The sequence below is a fragment of the Peromyscus californicus genome, unplaced genomic scaffold (assembly GCF_007827085.1).
Source record: "Peromyscus californicus insignis strain IS unplaced genomic scaffold, ASM782708v3 Scaffold_5__1_contigs__length_169319896, whole genome shotgun sequence".
In the NCBI taxonomy this organism is placed as follows: Eukaryota; Metazoa; Chordata; class Mammalia; order Rodentia; family Cricetidae; genus Peromyscus; species Peromyscus californicus.
In genome coordinates, this window is record NW_026294573.1 from 33,017,507 (window position 1) to 33,043,799 (window position 26,293).

The 26,293-nt window shown below is 38.0% G+C and overlaps 1 protein-coding gene across 12 annotated transcripts in view; it reads right to left on the reverse strand.

The window, feature by feature from the left end:
• Window positions 1–26,293, reverse strand: part of Scmh1 (Scm polycomb group protein homolog 1) — a 161,561-nt gene that overhangs the window by 77,731 nt on the left and 57,537 nt on the right. For 4 of the 12 annotated variants that reach the window (XM_052717969.1, XM_052717967.1, XM_052717972.1 and 1 more), the window contains 3 exons: window positions 21,175–21,314; window positions 20,253–20,323; window positions 10,584–10,818 (listed from right to left, as the gene is read on the reverse strand). In XM_052717969.1, the coding sequence (XP_052573929.1) occupies window positions 10,584–10,818; window positions 20,253–20,323; window positions 21,175–21,250 (382 nt within the window). In that variant the 5' untranslated portion in view covers window positions 21,251–21,314. Of the gene's footprint in view, window positions 1–10,583; window positions 10,819–11,589; window positions 16,856–20,252; window positions 20,324–21,174; window positions 21,318–26,293 lie in introns of those variants that run through there. The other 8 variants (XM_052717966.1, XM_052717964.1, XM_052717965.1 and 5 more) reach the window with 4 other exon arrangements.

Genomic DNA, 26,293 nt, shown 5'->3' on the forward strand with positions numbered 1-26,293 from the left:
GCACCACAGGCTTGCCCACAGGCCAGTCTGGTGGGAGCATTGTCTCAATTGATGTTCTCTCTTTCCAAATGACTCTAGCTTGTGTCAAGCTGACATAAAAACTAGCCAGTACACATATGTAACTTGGTAAGAAGAACTGGGCTTACGAAGTAGTGAAAGAGGGAAGAGAAGTGAGATAAAAAGCAATCTGAGATTCTCAAGTTAAACAATGGCCTGGGATGCTTCAAGGAAAAGGACCTTTAGCCTCTAACTGTGGAAGTACCCCAGTCATCGGTTTCCATCTTCTTGGCCCCATTCTTTTCCTGTCAAGTGCTGACTGCCAATCTATCTTTAGTCCAGACCTCTGCCCTGAGTTTCATATTCCCACATCCAACCACCTTCTTCAGTAACTGCTGGATGTATAAAGAGCTCACAAAGAGTAAGTCTAATATAGCACTCTTAATGTTTCTATCCCTCTATACTACTCCATTGGAAGCCAGGGAACATTGTGGAAGAGGGAATAGAAAAAAAGAAAGAGCCTGGTGGTGGTGGTGCTGAACACCTTTAATCCCAGCACACAGGAGACAGAGGCAGGCAGATCTCTGAGTTTGAGACCAGCCTGGTCTACAAAGTAAGGTCCAGGACAGCCAGGGCTACACAGAGAAACCTGGTCTCAAAAGATGGAGGAGGAGGAGAAGGAGGGGGAGGGGGAGGAGAAGGAGAAAAATGAGCCAGAGGAAGGGGTAGAGTGTTGTGGAACACTGTCCTCTGGGCACAGCATCAACAGTATATTCAGGATCTCAGCTGTGACTATTTACACAATACAGGCACAAGATTGAGCCTGTTATTATTCTGCCACAGAATGGGAAGAGGTTCATGAAGCTTTACCCCTCTTTGAAGAGGTATAAGCAGTTAATGGTTGCTGTGGTGAAGGAAAAACATTTTCCTTTAGTGGTGTAGCCACTGGTAAGGTACTTATTCCCCTATAAATAATCCCACACACATGCTTCTACACAACCCAGTGAGACTATTTGTGTCACCTATAAATAAATTAACTAATTAAAGACATTAAAATAGAAGGAGGACTAGCTGAGAAGAGAAAGAGGATTGGTAGGAATGGAAAGAGCACAAGAGAGGATAATAAGAGGTGAATATAATCAAAATACATTATATGCATGTATGTGTCAGAATGAAATCCGGTATTATGTATAACTAATACATTCTAATAGAACAAGTGACAATAAATCTTAATGTATATTTTTTTTTTCAATTAGAATAAGATTGATGGGCATTTTACTGAAAGGAAAAAAACCTCCATTTGTTAAGTGAGTGTCAGAAATTAATGGATGGTTCACCATGTTATTCCATTTAATTGTCACAAAAGTCATACATTCCCACAAGAGCTTATTAATGATGTTTCAGGTGAAGCAACTGAAACTTGAGGTTAAAGTCAAGGTACAGCAAATTACTATTGGCCACACAATCTTGAATCAGTCCTGGCACAGCCTGCAAGTGCTCTGTGCTCACTTGGCTAGGATTGTTTTAAAATTTTCAAGAAGAAGCTGCTCTAAAGAGTTTCCAGGTGTTCCTGGCAATCACTGGATAAGCTGTCCAGTAAATTACCAAGTGTTGGATCTACATGTGGATCAACAGAGCTCTACGCCAATCATAATTTGCCCCCTCTAGTGGCACGAAACAGAACATCGTTCACTGCAGGTGAATGCACCCAACTCTGCCATTTACCACTGTCTTTTGTGATAAGCTTTGGGGAGTTACTAGAAGCCAAGACTATCAGTATGACTCCATGGCTCCTAGCCTAGGCTCTCCTCCCAGAAGAGCCTGGCATATGAATGTGCACACAGAGGTGTACAGAAGAGCCTGGCATGTGAATGTGCACACAGAGGTGTACAGAAGAGCCTGGCATGTGAATGTGCACACAGAGGTGTGCCATTAACTCACGAATCCTATGGACTTTCCTTTCCTTTCCCTGTTTCTGTATTTATCACCTAGGACAGTGACCTAAAGCACTACTTCCAAGTCTGCTTTGGGGTTATCAAATTTTTACACTGAGAGTGGAAGAAAGGAGAAATAGAACTAGAAGAGAGGTGCTGAGGAGTAGAATATACGTCTGCTTTTATTTGAGAAGGACTTCCAGGTTTCCTCTTGGTTCTAGCAAGTCTACTACCACCATTTCCCTGTTGTACCTGCAACTCAGATTTCACTGGCGGTAGGAGCTGTGACTGGTCTTGATGCAGGCAAAGGTACAGATGTGGCTGTACAAACTTTTCTTGCATTATCAGTGCCAAGAGTCTTGCTGCAGAGGTCAGTGAAAACTTTTTAAAATTACCTTTATAAAATAAGCATTTAAGGTACCATGGTAAAAGCCTCTTCTAAAATTTTGATTGTATTTCTCCTACAAAATTTTACAAATTTCTATAAAGTTCAAAAGACAATAAGTGTATCTTAAAAGAAAAAAATCTCTCCACTGACCCTGAAAGCTACCTAGCAAATGAAAAGATTGAACAGTGATACAGAACACACAAAGGGTTCCTTTCAAATCAGCAAAGCACACATTTATCAGACGGTAACCATTGTTGCCGAGCAAGCTGTTTATGCTGAGCTGTTCACACTCCTGACTAGGTGCCTCCCCAGGGGCTAGCCTGCTCTAAACCAGTGACTCACAGTGTTGAACACTGGACTCTTCAGGGGTGATTTACAGGGTATATCAGTTTTCTACTGTCCCCAAATTCTGACTTAAGCCATTTAAGACCTAGAGAGAGAACTTATTTAAAGCTCCCTAGTGATTTTACCAGATATCCAAGTTTTAGAACTACTGTTCCAGAAGCCCTCTTTAGAATTAAACACAGTATTTAGTAGGAGAAGGGGTCAATAACAACAGGAGTTCTGAGGAAAAGGTTGCCATCTGAGACAACTTAATTGAAGAGGCTTGCCCTACCTTTCTATCTTGAGCCATGTGGTCTATGATGTTTTCATTTGGTAGCCTGAGCAGACTAAGACACTTTATCTTGTATCAAGTTATAAGCAGACTACTACTAGACTTTCTATTCTTTTATAGTTCAGCCTATCCAAGCAGCAGTTGCATATGGGTTTAACCAGAGGCTTTATAGTATGTTTTAACTTTACTTACAAACATTCTTTCCTTTGCAGAGGTCCTAGAGATCAGCCTCAAGACTTTGCAGCAAATGTGTTCACCTGCTAAGTCATCTTGCAGGTCCCAACTGCGTAATCTGAGGATTCTTAATTATAACTGACTTTTTATTTTGTGGGAGTTCAACTTTTTCTAATTCGTATTAACTCTTTGAGTAGTCTATACAACATATTTTAAACATATCCATCCTCTCTCTGTAACACAAATCTTAAAAAGTCTTATTAATAATAAAAAAAGGAGCCAGATATTGGGGTGAAAGCTGAAAGATCAGATAAACAGAACAAATCAGGCACATTCTTACCTCTACGAAATCCTCAGCCTCAAGAGAGTTTCTGTTTCCTCATGCCTTATATACCTGTTTCTGCCCTGCCATGTTACTTCCTGGGATTAAAGGCGTGTGTACTTCCCAAGCAAAGGCATAAGATCTCAAATGTTGGGATTAAAAGCATGTGCCACCATGCCTGGCTCTGTTCCCAGTGTGGCCCTGAACTCACAGAGATCTAGAGGGATCTCTGTCTCCCGAGTGATAAAGGATTAAGGGTGTGTACCATCATTGCCTGACCTCAATGTCTAATCTAGTGGGTGGCTCTATCCTCTGATCCCCAGATACGTTTTATTGGGGTGCACAATACCTCTCCAACTCCTTGCCCACTTCTCTACCCACCCAACTTTGTATCCCCTTTCTGTCTGTGTGCTGCCCATATATTCCTGGATGTGTAGCCTTCTATTGAAGTGTGGTCTACTATTTCTTTAAAGAGCCCCGACTTTCCCTATTCCAGCAGCTATCAGTTCCCAACAGTTCCTTAGCTAGGGTTTGGGATTGCATATGCACTTTCCTCTCCATGCTGAGATTTTTGTCTGGCTTGAGCTTGCACAGGTCTTGTGAATGCTGTCACAATTGCTGGAGACTGAACCCAGGGCCATGTGATTGCTGGTCAAGTGCCCTACCACTGAGCTAAATCCTTAACCTGTTCCCTGGTAGCTACATGCATGGTAATTTTTATTGTGAAAAAATACACACAACATAAAGACTACCATGGTAGTTATTTTAAACCATAGATTCCCACTGTTGCACAGTCATCATCACCATGTATCTCTGGAACTTTTTCAACTTCCTAAATTGAAACCTATTAAACAATAACCCTCAGTTTCTTCCTACCGGCAATTCCTCACAATACAGGAGGAAAGGATTTGTTTCCTAGTCCTAGTGCTTGCACCTACAGCACCTTTATCTTCCTAATGCTGGATTCCTGCGGTGGGTGGCATACAGCAGCATCAGAGCACTTCAGTAACCATCATCACCTAAGCAGTTTCACAGCAGCAGTCCTTCAGAGACTCTTCTTGAACATCCTTCTCAGAACTGTAAAAGGCAATTTCCTAGCAAGTTCTTCCAGTGAGAAGCATGTGACTTCTATTACCTAGAAAGCCACAGCTGTACTCTTTCCAGTATGGTCTAAACTTCAGCCTTGAGAATACAAAGGGACTCTTTCTGGAGTACTGCACTACCCTAAGAGGGTGGCTTCCCTTTACGGTTATTTTTTTTATCTTAAGAAAATGCCTCATTGACAGTTGTTTAGTTTGAACTGTTTAGGGGCCTCCCAGGCAGTGGGATCGGGATCCATCCTGGCTGCATGAGTCAGTTTTTTGGAGCCCAGTGCCTATGGTGGGATACCTTGCGCAGCCTTGGTGCAGGGAGGAGGGTCTTGGACCTGCCTCAACTGAATGTACCAGGCTCTGCTGACTCCCCATGGGAGACCTTGCCTTGGAGGAGGTGGGAATGGGAGGTGGGTTGGGGGGAAGCCTGGGGGGCGGGAGGAGGGAGAAGGGGATCTGTGGTTGGTATGTAAAATGAATAGAAAATTTCTTAATAATAAAAAAAAGTAATGAGGGATACTCATATGTGCTTGCAGTAGGCATGAATGACATTAATTGAAGTAACTTGATATTTCATAACCATTTATATATATATATATATATATATATCACAAGGGTACAAAGATGTATATCACAGATGTTTTATGTACTTGGAACTCATGTGTCTGGAAGCTTCATTAAACTAAAACACAGCTATTAAAAAAAAAAAGAAAAGAAAATGCCTCATTACTCTAATTCTCTGATACAGTTAGCAATTATATTAAATTTTCTGTGCTCAAATTAATATGATGTTTCTCTCATCACTGGACTCGGAGTGAGATGGTGAATGGCTATGTAATTCCACCCTTCTTTTATCCTATGCATCTTAGACTGTTTCTTGGCTGCACAAAACTCTTTCATCACTCAGACAGGGCTTGGTATCACAGCATTTCCTGAATTCCTGCATTCTGAAAATGGTTTCATTATAATCTCAGTATCTGAGGTAAGTTTGACTAGACAGACATCCTTACTCCCATCTTCTTGAGTTTCTTGAAAATGCTGTCCACTGTATCGTATCTCCCCTTGTACTGTGTTGTGAAATCTGATGGAACCTTGAATTTAGTGGCTTTGTAAAAGACTTGGCTTTTTCTTTTCTTCTTTTTTACAAGAATTTAACAGCTTTACTAGAATAATGTTTCAGAGTTGACCAATCTGAATTCCACTTCCCATTTCTGGGAAGTGAAAAGTGGGCCCCTTATAGACTTATTTCTTTCTTCTTTACTTTAAAATAAGTTTGTTTATTCTGTTGTTTTGTTTGACAAACAAACACACATGCACAAATTGGATCTTTGTGGATCATGTTCTATGTTTCAGTAATTCCTTTCTGATAGATTTTTATCCTTTCTAGTACATTTTATTCTCTTGGATGTTTTTACTTCTCTCCTCAACACCCTTCATAGTATTTTCATTTGGCTCTGTTATCTCATTAGCCATCTGAACTGGATTTTTAGATTCTTCAATGTTTCTTGAGTTTGGACAATTCCATTCCACATCTTCTTGACTATGGTATATTTCTAGTGTGATTTTCACTACATACGAGTCAAGGTATTTTTCTCCATCTGTCTGTCATTACTTGTTTCATTCAAGTTGGGTTGTTGTGCAAGTTTCTTTCTGATTAGTCATTGGTTTTGGCAACGAGGTTTTCAGTAATTTAAGCAGTTTTATCTTCATCTTTTTTTTCTTTTTATGGGTGTTGACTGATCATTTTAAAGTGTCTATTTTTCCTAGACCAGCAAAGTCCAGAGGTTCTACTTCGGTAGGGAACTTAGTTTCCGAGTTGCCATAATGGAATATAGTTTCTTTTGAAGACAGACTTCTTTGGAATGGGATGAGGAAACTGGAATGTCTTTTGATTTTTATTCTCTTTGGTTCTACATAGACTTAAATTCTGCTCTTTGCTTCCCTGTCTCCTCTTTCAACACTGTCTTCTCTCCCCAACAGTGAATTTTCTCTCCAAGATTCCTATACTTTTTCTAGTCCTTCATTTCAGACTTTCCTGCTTTATGAGTTAGTACCATATACCTGAATCCACTAGGCCTCAACTTTGTCTTGAATATGTCCTCTATATGGGTCTATTTCTTTCTAGGCTGTGTTAGATCTCCAGTACGCTCCTCCTTTTTATACCATGTCTGCATCCATAAACTCTTTGTTCTGGTATGCATCTGCTGGCATCAGAGCTTCATATTCTCAATAACATCTAGTTGAAATTTGTGGCATGCTTAACTGTTATATTTAAGTATGAGTTACCAATGATTCAATTTGTCTTCTTTTTTGATCTTTATGTTTATAGAGAATTTTTTTAAATGATTTTTATTTAGGTAGTGATTATTATCACCAAGAGTTTATAGTTTTAATAATCGCTAAAGATGCCTCTATTCTTTTGTTTTGAGATATGACTTCATGTGTCCCAGGCTGGTCTTGAACTTCTGGCCCTCTTCCCTCCATCTCCTGAGTGCTGGGATTATAAACATGAACTACCACAGCTAGTTAATTGAGTGCTTGGGGTTGAACACAAGATTTTCAGTCTCACACATACTAGGTAACCTCTCTACCAACAGAGTTACATTCTTGGTACTAAATGTTTTCTTCTTCTTTTTTGTTGTGCTGGGAATTGAACCTAGGGCTTCACATATGGTAGGCAAGTGTGATGTTACCTACCACTGAGTTATATTCCCAGTCCATACAATAATTTCCTTTTGTTATTGCTGTTTTTTTTAAGTACTGATGATTGAACCCATAGACTCATGCATGCAAGGCAAGCATTCTACCAGCTGAGCTATATCTTCAGCAAGATGCTTCTAAACTGCTATTCAAAAGTAGCACAATAATATAGCACTGTGCAACTGGAAGAAGCAATAGGAATAATTGTATTTCACTATGAAGTCATCTTTAGGACATACCAATAAACGAAAAAGACCAAGTGAAGACAAGTATGCAACGTATGCTACTTTCATAGGCACACATGTATAGACACATATGTAAAATATATTTATACTCTCACTACTCTTAATTCTCTGATATAGTTATTAATAATTAAGCTTCTGGCACAAATACATGCATATTAATATGTAACAATTATATATACATATATGTGCATACACATATATTTACCTAAATATTTTGTTTGCTTTTATATTACTTTTTCAATGTTAGGTACTAAATCCAGGATCTTGTGAATGCTAGGCAAGTGATCTGTCTCTGAAGTACACCCCAAGTCTGTGGCTATAATTTTTTGAATGAAAAATAAGCAATAAATTTAAGGAAAGTGGTTACCTATTCAAAAAGGAAAAACTACACTAAAAAGAATTTTTATGAATATATTTTGTTGCATAAACTTTACTTTAAAATGCATATATTTACATATTTGTAAATCAAATTAATTAAAAAGCAATTCCACCTTAATTCCTAAATCAGTGACAGAGCCATGCAGAAAGAAATTAATCCAAATAAACTTACTGTGTCTATTTGTCTTAAGAGTTAAGAAAAAATGCAAAGAACTAAAACAGTATCCATCATCACAATGGTGACAGTTGGCTAAGAGTCTGAGCCTGTTGCATGTGTACTGTGGAATAAAGCATATAAAATTACTTCACTTATATTAAGGTAGAAAGATACAGATGTAAGATGACAAAGTAGACGAACAGGCCACTATCCTGAATTTAAGCAGGATATAGCAAAATGAATTTAATGTTATCTAAAACAGAAAAAAGGCAGGTTCTGCCTCTCTATACTACCAAGTCCTAAAACAATTACCTACCTACCCAAAAATTTGGCTTTCTAGTGCTCAGATTATGGTTTCTAAATATCATTTCTCACTAAAAGGACTGCTATCAGTTACTTTTCATCACCATTTTGATAAAAATGGCTGAAAAATACAACTTAAGGGGAGATGGGGAGTCATGATTTAAGAGAGTACAGCCTGTCGCTGTGAAGAAGCTTTGGCGGCTCACAGCTAAAGCAGTGGAAGAACGAGGCAGATGGTACATCCACTGGTGGTCGGGGAGCAGAGAGCTCGGGCAGGACTTGGGACTGGGCTAACACCCAAGGCTTGCCTCTCCTACCCCAGTGATCAACTTCTTACAACTAGGCCCATCTCCTAAAGGTTCCAGAAACTCCTAAAACAGAACAAGCTGACATGCCAAATATAAGCTACAAGATTCTTTGTGAGAAAGTAGCCCTGGGAGCTGCTAGAGATGGCTCAGTGGCTAAGAGCATTTGCTGCTCTCGTAGAAGACCTGGGTTCCACTTTCAGCACCCACATGGAGGCTCGCAACCATCTGTAACCCCAGTTCCTGGGAATACAGTACCCCTTTTTGGCGTCTGCAGGCACCACACACACACACACACACACACACACACACACACACACACACACACACACACACACGGGAAAAACATCCACACACATAAAACTTTAAAAAGAATGTTATAAGTGGCTTCTAGTCCATTCCCAACAGAGTACCTGTTCCCTTCTGAAACCTTGTGAGCATAGCTTTTACTGTCTGCATTCCTATTGACATTCTGGTCTTTCACACCCAGTACACATTGTTGGTCATGGCCCAAGACCAGGGCTGAGCAGGTTTTCCTAATGTGTCAGATAGTATGTATCTCCAGCCAAGATGAGGAAGGTTTTGGAGCTGCAAAGCTTGAGAGACTCTACTAGGTTATAAAACAAGGAACAACCAAGAGCCTGTCATCTGTGAGATATGTGTGTGAAAAACAACAACAACCCCCGCCCCCAAACTCGAATCTGAGTCTGATCAAACCTCTAGGTCTAGCTACTGATATCTAGGAAACAGGAATGGAGAAAAACATTAAATGACACTAACAGATATAATCAGCAAAATATAATTATGAGAAAATTTAAAGACGTGGGGTTTGCAACAAGTAAGTTTCAAGGGAAAAAAAGGAGGGAAGGAAATCCCATACACTAAGAGGCTTAGCATACATACCAACCAACTTTATTTAAAGAAATTCAAGATGAGAGACGACAGAGGAGAAGGAAAGATGAAGAGGGATAAATGTAGAAGGGGGAAGATAGGGAAGGAGATAAGAGAGAGAAAGAGAAAGATGAGAAGGAGGGAAGAAGAGAGGACGTAACAGGAGAGGGAAAAAGACAAGCAGGAAAGGAAAAGGAAAGGAGAAAGACAGGGAGGAAAGGAAGGAGGAAGGGTGCTATGACGGTGGGATCATTTAAACACAAATATTTACTGGTGTGATAATGTGGTATGGCTATGCTTTTAAAACATCCTGACCTATGAGAGAGACATTCTATTTCATGATAAAGCGGTACTATATTTGTACTTTAAGGCAGACACAATCAAGTATATATAAAATAACATTGAATACATGCTGACAATTATAACAATAGAGGACAGACTGACATAACTGTGTTGTTTTCTTTACTTTTGTACATATTTGAAATTTTCCCACATAATTTTTATATGGAAGAAAATGTTAAACTCTTTCAAATGATACATATCCCCTAAGTCCAATTAAAATAGCTCAATATCCTGAAGAGAACATGGCCCAAACCCCTAACTTATCACTCTTTCTCATGAAGACTCACTGCAATCAGTAGTAACTGTCAGTAACTGATGAGATGCCTCATTTCCTCAGGTACTGAGGCAGAAAAAAAGGATGACTATGATCAAAAGAGAAGTGTGATTATTAGTTTAACTAAAAGAATAGATTTCTAATAATGGATTCTCAATAAGAGAATTCCAAGGACCAAGTAAGAACTGGGGGAGAGGACATAAAAGACTTAACATAACAGGTATCCTTTCTTCCAGGCGAATCGATTGGGAAAGAGTATGGTTTCCTGTTAAGTTAAAAGAGTATGTGAGGACTAGACACCCTATACTAACGTAAAGATAACCCACTTTATATTATCTAGGCCTATTAGGGAAACTACTCTGAAAAACAAAGGGTAGTCATATGTTCAAGAGCTTTTCCATAACAGGATGTATAACTTTTGGAATCTAACTGACTGGCCAGGGAGAACAAGGGTCTAGTTACTCACCTAGAGGGGGCTGCAGCATACCACCATTCTTCTCACAGTTTCCAATTGGTTGGATTTCAGAGGAGTCAACCAGTCTCCAGAAGTCATTCTTGTTGTCACTGCCATCAAGGCGCAGGCGGAGTCGGGCACCTGTCAGTCCAACTACTGTGGCAATACAGGTGGATGTGGTGTTCCTGGGGTCCTGTGCTTCCAATTTCATGCTGATCTTGAACTCATTGCTTGGAGGTGTGTAGGACTGAGGAGAACAAGCCAAGGGAATTAGGTAGACTAAGTATAAAATGCATTTCAATAGGAATGTTAAAGAGATGGAACTCGAAAATGTATGCATTGGATTCAACTTGGTTAAAGTTGGCTAAGGACAAGTCTGGCTTATTCCCTAACATTTAGGAAAGGTTTTCTACAAATGAAGCATTAGAAAGTAAGATGAAAGAAAAAGGTCCTTTCCTCTGAAGTATCACATATTGACTTATACCAGTACAAGAAAGGGTAGGAGTGTCTGATGATGTCTGCTGCTCATTTGCTTTTCCTACATCTACCATAAAGACTAGTAGGAGTTGACTTTTTTCTTATTTTAATGTTAACTCATAAATCAACTAACATAATTGACATACAGTAAACTGTACATTTTGGCAAGTCTTGACATATGACATCACAGGCACTCTTTTCTACCTCTGAAAGCACCATTATGATCAAAATAGTGAACATGCCATCACCCTGAAGTTCTCATATTCTTCTTTAATTTTCTTCTCCGGCCCCTCTCCTTCTTATCTTAGAGGAATCATGGAGGAGTATTGTTTTTTATTGACTATATTTTTCAGTCAGTGTAAGTATTATGATATTCTCAATATTGTTGACCTTATCAATACAAGTGGAGTATATCTAATCTGAAACTATGAAATTCAAAATGAGCAGCTTTGTCACTGACATGCTGGTACAAGAAAACTCTGTATTTGGCATTATATGATGTGTTGAAGTAAAAAATACCATTAAAATATTGCATAATTACCTTCAGACCATGGGCATACGGCATGTAAGAAACAATAATAAATTGCATGCTTAGATTGGTCATATCCATAAGATATTTTATTTCATAGGAAAATATTCTAAATCTAAAACACTTCTGATTTCAAAAGTTTAAAGTCCCTGGATCTGATATGCATTTCTTTTTGTTGCCAAGTAGTAGGCCATTTGGTTTAGCTCTAGCTTTCGGCTCTTATAAACATGAGCCTATGTACATGCATAAACAAATCTTTGTATGAAACATACAATAATCCATTGGAAAATACCCTCTGTATACGTTAGTATAGAAACCCTTTTACCTACCCACTCCTTTTTTTTTTTTTTTTTTTTTGAGTCAAGTGTCTCAACCATAGTCCAGCTGTACCTGGATCTCACCATGTTGTTCAGACAGGCCTCTAATACTATGGTCCTGCTGCCTCAGCCTCTCAAGTGCTGGGATTATAGATGTGCACCACTACACCTGGCTTTTCCCAAATATTTCTGGTCTGCTGTTGACAAAATCTACAGCTACAGAAGCCACAGATGGAGGGCCACTTTCTTTTTTCTTATATAAACTTCTAATAGTAGAACTGCTGGCTTATTTGAGGTTTGTGTGTAACTCATACACCAAAAGTAAACTCCTTTACAGTATGTAACTCAGTACTTTTCCGCATATTCATAGTTGAGCAAACACCATACCTATCCATTTCATAATCATCATCATCCTAAAAGAAACCCCATCCATTGTTAGGTGTTATTTTCCATTTTCCTCTCATTGATGGATATTTGCATTTTTCTTCTTTAGATATTACATATGACTAATATTAAGAAAATTAATTACAACTTTCCCTTGGGAAGTCCATACCCACACTTCAGTTTGTCTGTCTCATATATAAAGACTTGATTAAACTATATTTAGTAATAAAAATACACAACTGTTTCATAATGCTTAATTCTAAAATTCTTTTCTGCATTAAAGCCAGGAATCACAGCTTATCTTGAGTCAAGGTCCTTAAAGGATTAGGAGAGCTCCTTAGGCTGCTGAGAGTAACAGTGTAGAGCTATGCCTCTGTCTCCTAACCACTGGCAGAATTGTATCATTTGTAAAGAGTGATCATTTGACTTTCCTTTCTCTTACCTAACTACTGTAGTTAAAATTTCTAATATTATACTAAATAAGAATTGCGACAATACAAAATTTCAAGATATACTGAAAGCCATACTAACCACAACAGCAGGACATTTTCTGATTCTTACCTGGGAGAAAATGTTCAGCTTTCCTCATTCAGTAGAATGCTGCCTAAATGTCTGTCATATACAGGCTTTATTATGTTAAGGCACAATCCTTCTATATCTAATATGTTCATGACTTCTTATCATGAATAACATGAATAATAGATGTTTCTGCATCTATTGGGATGATCATAATTTTTATAATTCATTCAACTTATGCAAGGTATTATGTATATGTTATGTAATATGTATCGAATTTGAATATTCTGAACCATTCTTGCATCCTGGAATAAAACCAACTTGAACATGATGTATGACCTTTCTGACAAGCTCTTGGTTTTAATTTGCAAGCATTTTCTTGAGGATATTTGCCATTTTGCCCATCAGGGTCATTGCTCTATGGTTTTCTTGCTGTTATGCTGTTAGGCTTTGGTAACAGGTATTTCAGGATAAACAGAATTAAGTTGGGAAGGGTCCCCTCCATTTCAGTTGTTTTCTAATTTTTAAAAATCAGCACACAGGTGCCAGATAACATTATAACATTTTTAAACAAAGTATGATTTTGCTCTTCTTTCCATCTCATCCTTGTTCCTCTGTTGTAGCCATAGCCACACACACCTACACACACCCACATACAATGATTCTTGTCTTCTTTTATGGTTTGAGAAGCATTAGTACTAGTTCTTTAAAAGTTTGGATAAATTCAGGAGCTTGGGATGAGGTTCAGTTGGTGGAGTGTTTGCCTACTGTGTACAAAGTCCTGGGGTTCAACCCCCAATAATGCATAAACTGGGATGTGGATACAAGAGGATCAGAAGTTCAAGGTCATCATCAGCTATATAGGGAGTTTGAAGTCAGCTTGAAATATATAAAACCATCCCCACCTCCCCCAAAAAAGGAAGGAAGGAAGAAAGGGAAGGAGGGGTGCAAGGGAGGGAGGAAGGAAGGAAGGAAGGAAGGAAGGAAGGAAGGAAGGAAGGAAGGAAGGAAGGATGGAAGAGATTAAAAAAAAGAAAATGAAAAAAGTTGCATCAAATTCAGCAACACAATAATCTGGTCCTAGGCTTTTATTTGGTGAGACTTTTTATTACTGATTCAATCTTTCAATATTATTATTTCTTACAGATCTACATTTTTTGGGTGTGTACAGGTATGCCTGTAGTATAGGTGACATTTGTAAGCACACATCCATGCAGAGGCCAGAAGAGGCCAGTGGGTATCCTGCTGTGTCATTCTCCACCTTATTTTCTTGAAACAGAGTCTCTCACTGAACCTAAGGCTAGGTTGGCAGCCAGCAAGCCACAGAGATTGACAATGCAGGTGTTATATGTCTATGGCCACACCCGGCTTTTGATCCTCATACAAGTGCTCTTATCCACTGAGCCCTCCATTCTGTTTTTTATATCTTCTTGGTTCAACTTTGGTAGGTTATACAGGTCTTAAAATTTTTTCCATTTTACTAGATTTTCCAATTTTTTAGTATATAGTTTTTCAAAAATAATTTCTAGATCCTTTGAACTTTTGTAGTCTCAGTTGGGATGTTTCCAGTTTCATCTGGAATTTTATCTGGGCTCTCACTTTCCCTTTAGTTAAGGATTGTTCATTTTGTTTATCTTTTCAAAGAACTATTTTATTCATTCTATGTGCTCTTCTTTTAGTCTCTATTTCATTTGTTTCTCTTCTGATTCTTCTACAAATTTGAGGTATGGCTTATTTTTGTTTTTAGTCTGCTCTTTGTGTGTCTACTCTTCCAGTAGAATTTATATCCTATGATTTATATTTAGGAAGTTATGATGGTAGTTATCTTCACTCCAGTGACAGGTGTAGCACCCCCTTAAAGCATCTTTTATAAAGCTGGTCTGGTTAGGAATTCCCTTAACTCTTTGTTTGTTTTGGAAGGTCTTTATTTCTCATTAAATTCTGAAGTACAGCCTTGTTGGGTTATAGTAATACGGGTTGTAATAATAATAGATCCCTTCCTGGCTTAAAGAGTTTCTACTGAGAAATCTGCTACTAGTCTAATGGGGCTGCTCTTAAATATTGTTTGGTGCTTTTTCTGTACTGCAGACAGTTTTCCTGTATGCTGTAGTGAGAATCTTCTTTGGCAGGGTCTGTTTGGGAATCCAGACACGGATGCCCATGTCTTTCCCAAGACTGCGAAGTTTTCGGCTGTTACTCCAATGAAGAGGTTACTATGCCCTCAACTTCATTTCTCCCCATTTAGGTATGTTAATGATCAGGACATTTGATCTTTTCATGGTACCCTAAAGATCCTGTATGCCTTCTTCATCCTTTTTTTTAAATTTCTGCCTCAATCATTTCAATAAATACCTGTCTTCAAGTTCTAATATTCTTTCTTCACCTGTAGACTGCAGGTGAGGCTCCCAACTCAATTTTTAAACTGATTTATAGAACTGGTTTTAAACTGATTTATAGATTTCTGACTGGTTCTTTTTTGAAATCCCCATCTCTCTGCTGAATTTCTCACTCATGCTCAGCATCGTCTTACTAATTTCATTTAACTGCTTGTCTGGTTTTCTTGAGATTTCAAGAAATAATTCTTTTGAATTCTTTATCAGGTACTTCATTCACTTTGGTACCTGTGGAGTCTCTTACTAGAGTGTTATGAATGGACTTTAGGAGATGTTGTATTACCTTGTTCTTCATAGTTCTTGTATTCCTATGTTAAAGCTTGTATATCTGGCACAATGGAGAGCCTTATCACTTTTATGGAACGGGCTTAACTTTTTCCAGAAGATGTATCTTGATCATTGATTTATTGATATTCAATGCCAATGTTACTTCCAGTTTGAACACAATAGTGTAATCTGCCTGAAGCATGTCTGTCTATGATGCGTTTGTCTATGGTGAGTTTGAGTACAGTGCATTCATTCTACTTATCTGTATTATATCAGAATCAGAGAGAGACCTACTGTCTCTCTAGGCAATACAAGCAAGACTGGAGATACTCAAGTAGTTCGAGCAAGTGTGATACAGAAAGCAGTATGTGTGGGTATACTCTGTGCTTACTCCTATAGTGAAACTTGTGACCTGTACAAGGTGAGTTGTTTCCTTAGGCACTGACGATATTCATTGTATTACTCGAACCCTCTGCATTTGCTGTCTAGTAATGAGGAGCCTTAGGCACTTGTCCTCTGACCTGACACGGCATGGGTTCAGGTACTAAACAGAGAGGGTGGTACAGGAATCTGTCTGTGGCACTCATGTCCTGACTTATGAGTGATCAATGCAATGAGGAGTTGTAAAGTTGTGTTGTTCCCCTACTGTGAGAATGCCTGCTCTGGAGTGTGACCTCAGACTCCTCATAACTGTGCACCTCTGAAGATGTATGGAGACTTCCCAGTTTTTCAGATACAGTGCCTAGGAAAGGATACAGTGAAAGGATGACTGAAATTTGGCAAATTCCTCTCAGAGAGGTGCTAACAGAAGGGAGGGAGAGCAGAATGTGGCTTGTATTGGCCATGGTTCCCCTGAAACTTGTTAGGCTGTGTACCTGAAGCAAGAGTACAGCTGGGGCCATAGGGATGGTGTTCAAATGTTCCCAGCATGTCTCTGGTAGGGTAGGAGTAGAAACTCAGAATTATTTCTCTGCATTATAGCAACACTGTGTGTAGTGGTGGGAGAGCTGGGTCAAGAACTACCTGGACAACTATTTCAGTCCTGGTACCCATGAGAAACATGGAATAGGCCACATTTCCAGTATCAGAAGGTAGTCTCAATCTCATGGGTTTTTTTTGCAAGTGGCAGCCTCCATATCCTCCCTGTTATAACATCTGATGCCCAGCTATGTAAGGGATTTGTCTCAGAATCATTCTGTCTAGCTATGTTGAGTCTGATGAGGCAAACCATACACTGAGCCAGTATAGTAGAATGTCTACCAGTCCCATAATTTGGATATATAGGGTTTCTAAATCCTAAAGCAGTCCTAATTCAGACAATAGGTTTCCTCTCAAGATGACTGGCAATACCACCCTGGTAGTTTGCTGGGACTTGAAAGTCTAAAGCTAGGCTACTGTGCAGTTTTTTTTTTTTTTTTTTTTTTTTTTTTTTTTTTTTTTGGTTTTTTGAGACAGGGTTTCTCTGTGTAGCTTTGCGCCTTTCCTGGAACTCACTTAGTAGCCCAGGCTGGCCTCGAACTCACAGAGATCCGCCTGGCTCTGCCTCCCGAGTGCTGGGATTAAAGGCATGCGCCAACACCGCCCGGCTACTGTGCAGGTTTTAGGCCTGGAAGAACTGTGAAGCTTTCTTAAGCCAGTAGAACACCTATCTGAGCTGGCAGATTGGTGGGACTCTTTCACCTTTACCCCTGTGTAGAGAAACTTCTTTCCAGGATATTGTGCTAAGGTGAGGCATTTTGTTTCTTTTGCTCTGCCGCTGTCCCAGGCCTCTGATTTTGCAATTTGTTTCCTGCTGAACACATAACTCTACACTTGTCCCTTCCTTTTTTCACTATGGAGAAGCTCTTTCCTGACGGATGTTTCTATTCACATATTTTGCCTTCCTGCTTTGTTCTTTCTTTTAAAGGCTGCTTTGACTGTTCTGAGTTTCTTATGGTTCTATATAAATTGGAGGATCAATTCTGCCAATTTCTGCCCAAAAGTCTGGTATTTTGATAGGGACTGTGGCCAATTTATACATCATTTTGGGGAGTACTGTTATACTGTTGTGATTTACAAATATTTTCTCTTAATGTGGCTTGTATCTTACTCTCTTACAGGTATCTTTAAAGGTTATTTTTATTTATGTGTTTGTGTATTTATGCATGTAGGTATGTGTGCATGAGTGCAGGTGCCTGTAGGTCCAGAGGTGTTAGATCCCCTGGAGCTGAAGTTACAGATGGTTGTGAGTCACCTGACTTGAGAGCTAGGAACCTAACTGAGGTCATCTGGAAGAACAGCTAGTGCTCTTAACTGCTGAGCCATCTTTTCAGCCCTCACAAGTATCTTTTGAGGAAAAGGAGTTTGTAACTCTGAAATTTCCTTTGTGTGTGTGTGTGTGTGTGTGTGTGTGTGTGTGTGTGTGTGTGTGTGTGTGTGTTATATGCATGTGTACACGTTCATGTTTGTGCATGTATGTGTACATGTATAAGTATGTATGTGTAGGCCAGAGGTCAGTGTGAGCTGTCTTTAACTGCTCTTTAGTAGTGAATGTGTGCGCTTGCCCATATGCATGCATGTCGAAGTCAGAGATTGATATCAGGGTGTCCTCCTCTGACATTCTCCACCTGAATTTTGGAGACAGGGCCTTTCAAAGAATCTGGAGCCTGGGCTACAGGCATGGGCTGTCCTACTTGGTTTTTATCTGGGTGCTAGGGATCTGAAGTCAGAGCCTCATGCTTGAGAAACAAGCATTTTATTGACTAAGCCATCTCCTCAGCCTCTCCTTTCATAATTTTTAATTCTTATGGAGCATTTTTTGGTCAGATATTTTCTATAAGTAAGTTTTGGATTTTGTAAGTTCACCTCACCCCTCTGGCTGCTATTTTAAGTCAGAGTTTCTCTTCTGTTATATATTCTGTTGGATTATTTTAAATAATTGACTAGAATGCTAACTTAATATTACTCAATTCTAATGGCTCTTTTTCCTTCAGTATTATGATGTTTTCTGCCAAGGGTAAGATACTGTATATTTTTGCTAACAGCTTATGAGAGACCCTTTTGCTCCATATCTTTTCACCACTAAATGTGTCTTCTTTTAAATCATAGCAATTAAAAACTGTCTGGTGATATCTTAGCCATCATTACTCACATACTCCTTTCTTCTCTTCGGGAACACTGATCACACATCTATCTGGCAAGTAGAAGCTCTGGTTTGCTACTCTCTTTTCACTTGAGTCTGAACTGCTTTGTCTTTGTGATTCATTTTGGGTAGTTTCTATTCCTGTGTCTCAGAGCTCAGTAATATTTTCTTGTAACATTAATATTAACCAGTGCATTTTAAATTTTGCATGCAGTTAGTTGAGAATCTTGACATCTTTCATTTCTCTGCTTACACTTGGAACATATCAAATAATTAAAACAATACTTTCAGGTGTTTATCTTTTGTTGTGTGCCCTGTATAGGTCCTGAGTCAGTTTGAACCAAATGATTATTCTCTTTCCTACTGACTGCACTCTTCTGCCTCTTTGCATGCCCACTAACCTTTGACTAGACATTAGGTACTATGGATTTTATTGCTGGGTACTGGATATTTTTTGCATTTCTATAGATTTTCTTGTGATTTGTTTATAGATGAAGTTTCCTGAGGACAGTTTGATTCCTTCAAGTATGACTTTTATGAGTTTTTATACAAGTCTGGAGCAATGCTCGGAGTATGACTATTTCCTATTATCTAAAAGGCCTTCCTGAATATTCTTCCAATGATCAAATAAAGAAGAGACTTTCCAGGAACTATGCTCAGTCTCATGTATCAGGCTTTCTTCTAATATTTTCAGATGGATTTTCCATTGGCCATAAATAGTTTCCTCATCACTCAACAGCAGTACTTTCCTGAATAATTAAAGATGATCTTCTATAGCCCTTTTGGGTTTTGCTCTGACATAGTGACTTGTAAATTCTAGTTACTTTAATGCATCTGGACTATCAGTTCCATATCCTTGAATTAGGGAGTCTGATGGCTCAACCTAAGGTTCACCTTCCTTGGAATATGATCTGGATCTAGGCAGTAAGGTGGCAAATCACACAGGCTTAACTCATTTGTTTCCCATTTCTCAGACCACTCTTTACTTCTCTGATTTTTGGTGACTTGAGAGCTATTTCTTAGTATATTTGAATTAAGAATGGTTTAGGTAAACATTTGAATTAGACTATATTATTTCAAATAAACAGAAATATGTACTTTTACTTAGAAATTAGATAAAACTTAAAGTGAACTATTGATAAAGAAATAATTGAGGACTAAAGCAAGAGTGGTATAAAGAACTGTGGCATCTTGCTCTGTTTAGCAACAGTGCACTGCTTAGCTTACCAACCTTACCACATATTGTCTGGAACACTTAATTCTACATGAGAAGCTCTGAATGACTCAAAAAACGTCCCCCAGTAAGACTGGGTTCAGTGTTCTTAAAGAAAAGTAAGATTGTGGCAGAGGTTTTGAACACAGGAAAAGAATACTGCTCCACATTCTAAAACCCACAATTCTCTTTCCTATTTCTCTGAATTAAAGCTCCAGGAAAAAATAGTCATTTTTTTTTCAGTAACAGAATAATCTTGGAGGAAAGGAGGTGTTCCTTGGAATGAAGTTGGGGAGATGCCTGGTGCTGAAACTCAGTAACCAACTTTTACTTGAGCTCCTTTCATAAAAGTTTATTTTGGGGTCCTTAGGTGAGAAGTCAAAGGGCTCCTACCTCATGCTCTGATTACTCAAGCACCAGAAAACACTGTCTCCCACCTACTAACCATGTTGAAAATCAATTACCTGCTTGAAGCAATGGACAGGCGCTGGGACTGAACATGTTTCTTTTAGGTATTTGTCCCAGGTAAAATGACCTGTAAAGGAAATAGAAATCTCTATCACAGTCAACTTCCTAAACAAATGCCTTTAGGATGTACTCTACACTAAACATCAAGCAAGCCATTAGTGGGCTGGTTTAAACTTTTGTTTTCCATTTGATCTTAATCAAAGGTAATCTTAGAGGGAAGAATCCAAGTGCCCTGGATGAATCTTTTTAAATTAATGTTTTAAAATCATAGTCTTAAGATGATCTATGCTGTTTTGCATGTTAGTCCCTGAACCAACTAAAAATCATAGAGTAGGATATACTAGCATCTCGAAGAAGTACCAAGAAGCCCTCAGCAAGCAGAAGACAGAAGGTAGTGGAGGAATTGTTCTTCTTGAACAATCTGACTCCTGGAAAGGCCCTGCATTGAGGTCAGGTAGCATTATTTAGCATCCCACACCTCAGCTTAGAAAGTATAAAGCAAAGACTATCTAGAGACATGGGCAAGATTTCAGGGGAGGGAAAGCAACATGAATGAGATAAATATACTCGAGTTCTCACCTTTTAAATCGTCACTCCAGGTACAAAATGCTGTACTGAAGTACAGAATAATGGGTATTCGATAATCTAGCCCAGTAGGGCTTCAGAAGCAATTCTGATGACAATGAAGAACAAACTGGGTTGTCTACAGAATCATTTACTCTCTTGATGTTGCCTCAAGTATCTCAAAGCGTAAAGAACAATGAACTGGAAGAGCAATCTTTAAGGTGACACTATTCCAGGGCTAGGACAACATGGAAAGGCATAGCCTGTTATATACGAATATCACTGGACCACAAAAGATTACCAAGTTCTTTATTTCAAAGTTAAAGCAATTTACAGTTTCCACCTAATACCCACCTAGAGGTGACCCCATGATGGAGCAGGGAAGGTCCCAGAGACTCTCACAAGCTAAAACACTGTAGCAAACCAGCATTTCTTGAAGTTTCCTCTGTAGTGGAGCAGCACAGGGCCCCTTTGGACCATGCAAAAAGCACTAGCTGCTGGGAATAAAAATGAATCACTAAATAATGATATCTAAATCACTACAAAGATGATGCCAAGAGTTTACATTCTGCTGACTTTATAGCTTCTGTTTTAAGGTTGGTTCCTTTCCCACCATCCTTAACTAAGCAAACAGGTTTGGCCAGAAATCCCAATCAGTTCTGAAATATTTCAAAGCCAGTTGATGATTAAATAATACAACCAGACAGTCCATACAGTAAATGAGAGAGTTATTTCCTGGAGTGAAGATTTAAAGAGGTTATCAAAATTTAATTAATGAATTTGCTTGCTATTAGTTGAGAAGGTCTTAAATCAAGGACTGAATAAATGTTATCATTACTTGCTATTAGAAAAAGAAAACATTGCAATTATTACATCTTTACAAATGAAAGAGTAAATCAAATTTTAAGTCTTGGATTTTACTGGTCTGAGACCCTTAAGCTCTCTACCATCTAGCGCAGCAAGTCCAATTCAACTTTCCTGTGCTGACAGAAATGAACTGTGTATCTATGGCTATCCAATAAGATAGCACTAGCATGTAATTTTTGAATATTTTAAATGTGACTAGTGTAAGGATCTACATTTTAAATTTTATTTAACTTCAAATAATTTTAAAATGTACATATGGCTCATAGTTAATATGTTAGGAAACAAAGTCTAAAAGCTTGGTCAATTCTGGGTAACTACTTTTATTAGCTTGAGTTCTGACCAAAAGTATCCAAGAGACTTTGATTTTAAGAATTATGGCAGCACCCGGCGGTGGTGGCTCACGCCTTTAATCCCAGCACTTGGGAGGCAGAGGCAGGCGGATCTCTGTGAGTTCGAGGCCAGCCTCGTCTCCAAAGCGAGTTCCAGGAAAGGCCCAAAACTACACAGAGAAACCCTGTCTCGAAAAACCAAAAAAAAAAAAAAAAAAAAAAAAAGAATTATGGCAGCATTAATTACAGTTGCCTATTACACATATTAACCATGCTAATCAACTCCTGTGCTATAAGGTAAAAAGGCTAGAAACCTCAGGCATATACAATGTAGGAAACCTCCTATTATTAAGTAAAGAAGAATATATTAAAAGCAGTCCAAACACCATGATGACTGATTTGAACCATACCTTTTTTCTTCTATTTGACTGCTGGGTTATCATCAGGTAAATTTAAAATTAAGATACTTTTTATTAAACCAATCAGAGTACTTAAACACATTCTTTCATGTTTATCATAAAGTCAGATCTCATATGACTTCTGAATCTGCAAGCATTAAAATAATCACAAAAGAAATGGCAGCAAGCAAGGTATGGATCAACAGTTAATTTTTAAAAGGAGATAATAAAACTACTATGTTTTGTAAACCACACAGTCCCTATCACAGCTCTCGACGCAAACCGATGGGTGAACCGCGCTATAAAAGTTGCCTTAAATATAAGGTGAGCGCTTTGACAATCACAGCTGTTAAACTCAGCCATTCTGGTAGTGGGCTAGAAGGTACAGACAATGAAAATTGAAAAGAGAAGAGAAAGCTTGTATTCTATGAAGCCTTGACAAAGCAGGCAGCAGGCTCAGTGTGGCCCTCGGACAGTAGTTTCACAACACAAGGTCTAAAGTGTTGATTCCAAAACCATATTCCTAAGTGTTCTCATTTCTTCAAAGTTTATGGAACCATCTTTAAAAGTTTTCACTCAGTAGTTTCAAGTTAAATCTGTGTCTATGGACCACCGGTATTTTTAAAAAATATACTAGAAGTCAAAAGATGCTGCTTAAGTCTTTTTTTTTTTTTTTTTGGTTTTTCGAGACAGGGTTTCTCTGTGTAGCTTTGCGCCTTTCCTGGAACTCACTTGGTAGCCCAGGCTGACCTCGAACTCACAGAGATCCGCCTGGCTCTGCCTCCCGAGTGCTGGGATTAAAGGCATGTGCCACCACCGCCCGGCCCTTAAGTCTATTTTTATAGCAAATATCTTGGGCAAATTTAACCTTCCAAGCCTCAATTTGCTCATCTGAAAGATGGAGATAATTGTATTTATAATGCACACAATTGTATATGAATTCTTCATTTGATAAATATGTAATATCCTTCCAAGTGTAAAGAACTGTGTTAAATGTTGGTGGAGCAAGACAGACAGAGTTCCTGCATCATAACACTTTTAGTCACTAGATGAGCAGAAATATTTAACTTACTTGCACAAATAATATTGCAGTTAAAATAAGTTTAATTTAAATTTAAATATTTTATTTTTATTTTAATTATGTGTATGTATGTATGTCAGTGTTTGAGTGTGCACATATATTGTGTGGGTGTCCACAGAGTCCAAAAGAGGGCCTCAGATCCCCTTAGAATTAGAGTTACAGGTGAGCCAGCTGACCTGGGTGCTGGGAACCAGACTGAGGTCCTCTGCAAGAGCAGCAAGTGCTCTTAATTGTTAGCCATCGCTTGACCAGTACAGGGAAAGTTAGTTTATACTTGGGACCTTACTAACAGACATAGAACGTTTTATAATTTAAGCACATATAAAACAAATGTTTTAAATTATTCACATACGAATTAAACATTAAAATATAATTTGAGTTTTCAATTATTTATTCAACACATTAACCAAGCATCTTCCTCAGTGGAAGCAGTTTAACAGGGATCTCTACCTTATGGGATTTACATTGCATTCTGGTACATGATAAGACACAATTAGCATAGAAATAAGAAAGGTGGTAAGCATTTGAAAGGAATAAAGTGGTGTGAAAGAAGATAAAATAAAGAAAGAAGCAAGCTTATTTATTTACTTATCAGCTACTCTAGCTGGCTACTATTCTGGTTGTGGTCCTCTTTCAGAACTCTACTTTGTTCTACTTAGTTGTGGAAAGAAAAATCCTTAAGAGCAGTAATAATAATAATGTCTTCAGATTAGAAATTCTACTTCAAGATTACTGTCTAAACATGGTTTCATCATGCATATATACTGTAACTTAATAGATCATAACAACTTGTGATAGTCATTTAAATATTGCCTAATTTTTAAATGCATATCTTTGTGTACACATCTTTGAGTACTTTTAAAATGATCTCTGCGATGGTTAATCTTAATTGTTAACTTGGTAGGACTGAGAAATTGAGGTTATTAAAGCATCTTCCTGGGTGTCTGTGGGGATGTTCCCAAAGATAAATACATCATGAGGGCTCTGATCTAATCAATGGTTTAATCCATTGATAGATTCAGACTGTCAACAGATTCCTGTGAGGTGGTCAAACTGTGGAAGGTAGAATCAGTTGAAAGAAGCTGGTTCCTTGGCTTTGAAGGGTTTATTTTGTCTTTGGCCTCTCTCTGTTCCTTCTCTTTGCATTGTTTACAATGAGATAATCAGTTTTCTTTCTTCCTTCCTTCCTTCCTTCCTTCCTTCCTTCCTTCCTTCCTTCCTTCCTTCCTTCCTTCCTTCCTTCCTTCCTTCCTTCCTTCCCGATACTTCTGCTTTCCCATAGACCTAAAAGCAACGGAACCAGCTGACCATGGACCAAAACCTCCGAAACAACCCAAAGGAAACCTTTCCTTCCTTAATGTTTCTTTCAGGTATTTGTCTATTATTTATTTAACTTTTTATGCTTTTATTAACATATATTAATTATACATAAGTGTATTTCATTATAATACACATATATATGCATATAAAGCATTTTGGTCATATTCACACCATGCCTCCTCCTACTCTCTCAGAGTTTAGTTAGTGATAAAAATCTGACTAACACAGTCTCCCTGGAGCAAATACTAAAGAGTAGGATTAACAGACAAACTGGATATTTTAGGTTTTGATACAATCTATATTGCTGAAATATCCTCTAGAAAGAGTATGCCAATTTTTATTACTATCAAAGGTACATGAATGAAGAGGGGGTAAATATGACTAAAAAACATTGTACACATCTATGAAATTTTCAAAGAATAGATACATAAAATGAAAAGTAAAGTATGTAAGTATGTATTTCATGCCTTTGCTAAAGTTATATTTTGACAGTTCCTAGATTTTGATATTTTTTTTTTTGAGGCAGAGTCTCATTTATATAGCCCAGTTTGGCCTGGAACTTGGCTGACCTCAAACTAGCAATTCTGCTGCCTTAGATTCCCAAGTTCTGGGAAATTTGATAAATCTAACAGTAAAAAATAGGAACAAACAAAAGAACAAACAAAAACCCGCTAATATACATTTTGGACAGTTTTTTGATTACTAATAAGGTTGAAAACTTTTGGAGGCTTATTAACTAGTTTTTATTTTTGCCATTTTTCTGCTAACATAAACGTCCATTTCTTACAGATTCTAAGGTCTTTGCAAATGAATATAAGTCCTTCATGTATATGATTAAGAGGCTAACCTTACCCTCATGTTTCTCTGTCATCCCTTTTATAGCTTCTCACTATTCATACTATACTTTCCTCACTTAAATATTATAAAAATATTAACCCATGTTTTCCTCAAGAATGTCTCTGGTTTCTTTACATGTATATATATCATATATGATCTATTTGTAATTTAGTTTATGAAATGAATGAAGCAAACATTTAGCTTTCTCTTTTCATTTTTTTTCAATAAAAGTGCTCCAACATCATCTATTAAATAAACCATCTTCTCTCCATGGACTTGAAATCACCTTGATCTTGTATTAATTTTTTATACATTCTTAGATCTATTTCTGGACTCTATTCTGTTCTTCTCATTAGTCCATCTACCCCAGCATCAGGAACACTGTTTCATGTAATTTCATAACTAATTTAAATTTGCTTGAGTGAGTTATTTCTTAACTCCTATCTTCCACACTATGTGTTCTTGGCATTTTTCAGATGACAAGTAAATGGTAGCATATACAGCTTCTAAAAAAATCCAGTTATTCTAAAATGTCTAATGTTAAATAGTACTCTCTAAACATCATTCATAACCCTTTAAAATTATTAGCTTGATGTTTTAATAGATCACCTAAAAATAAAACATCAAACCAAAAAATAATT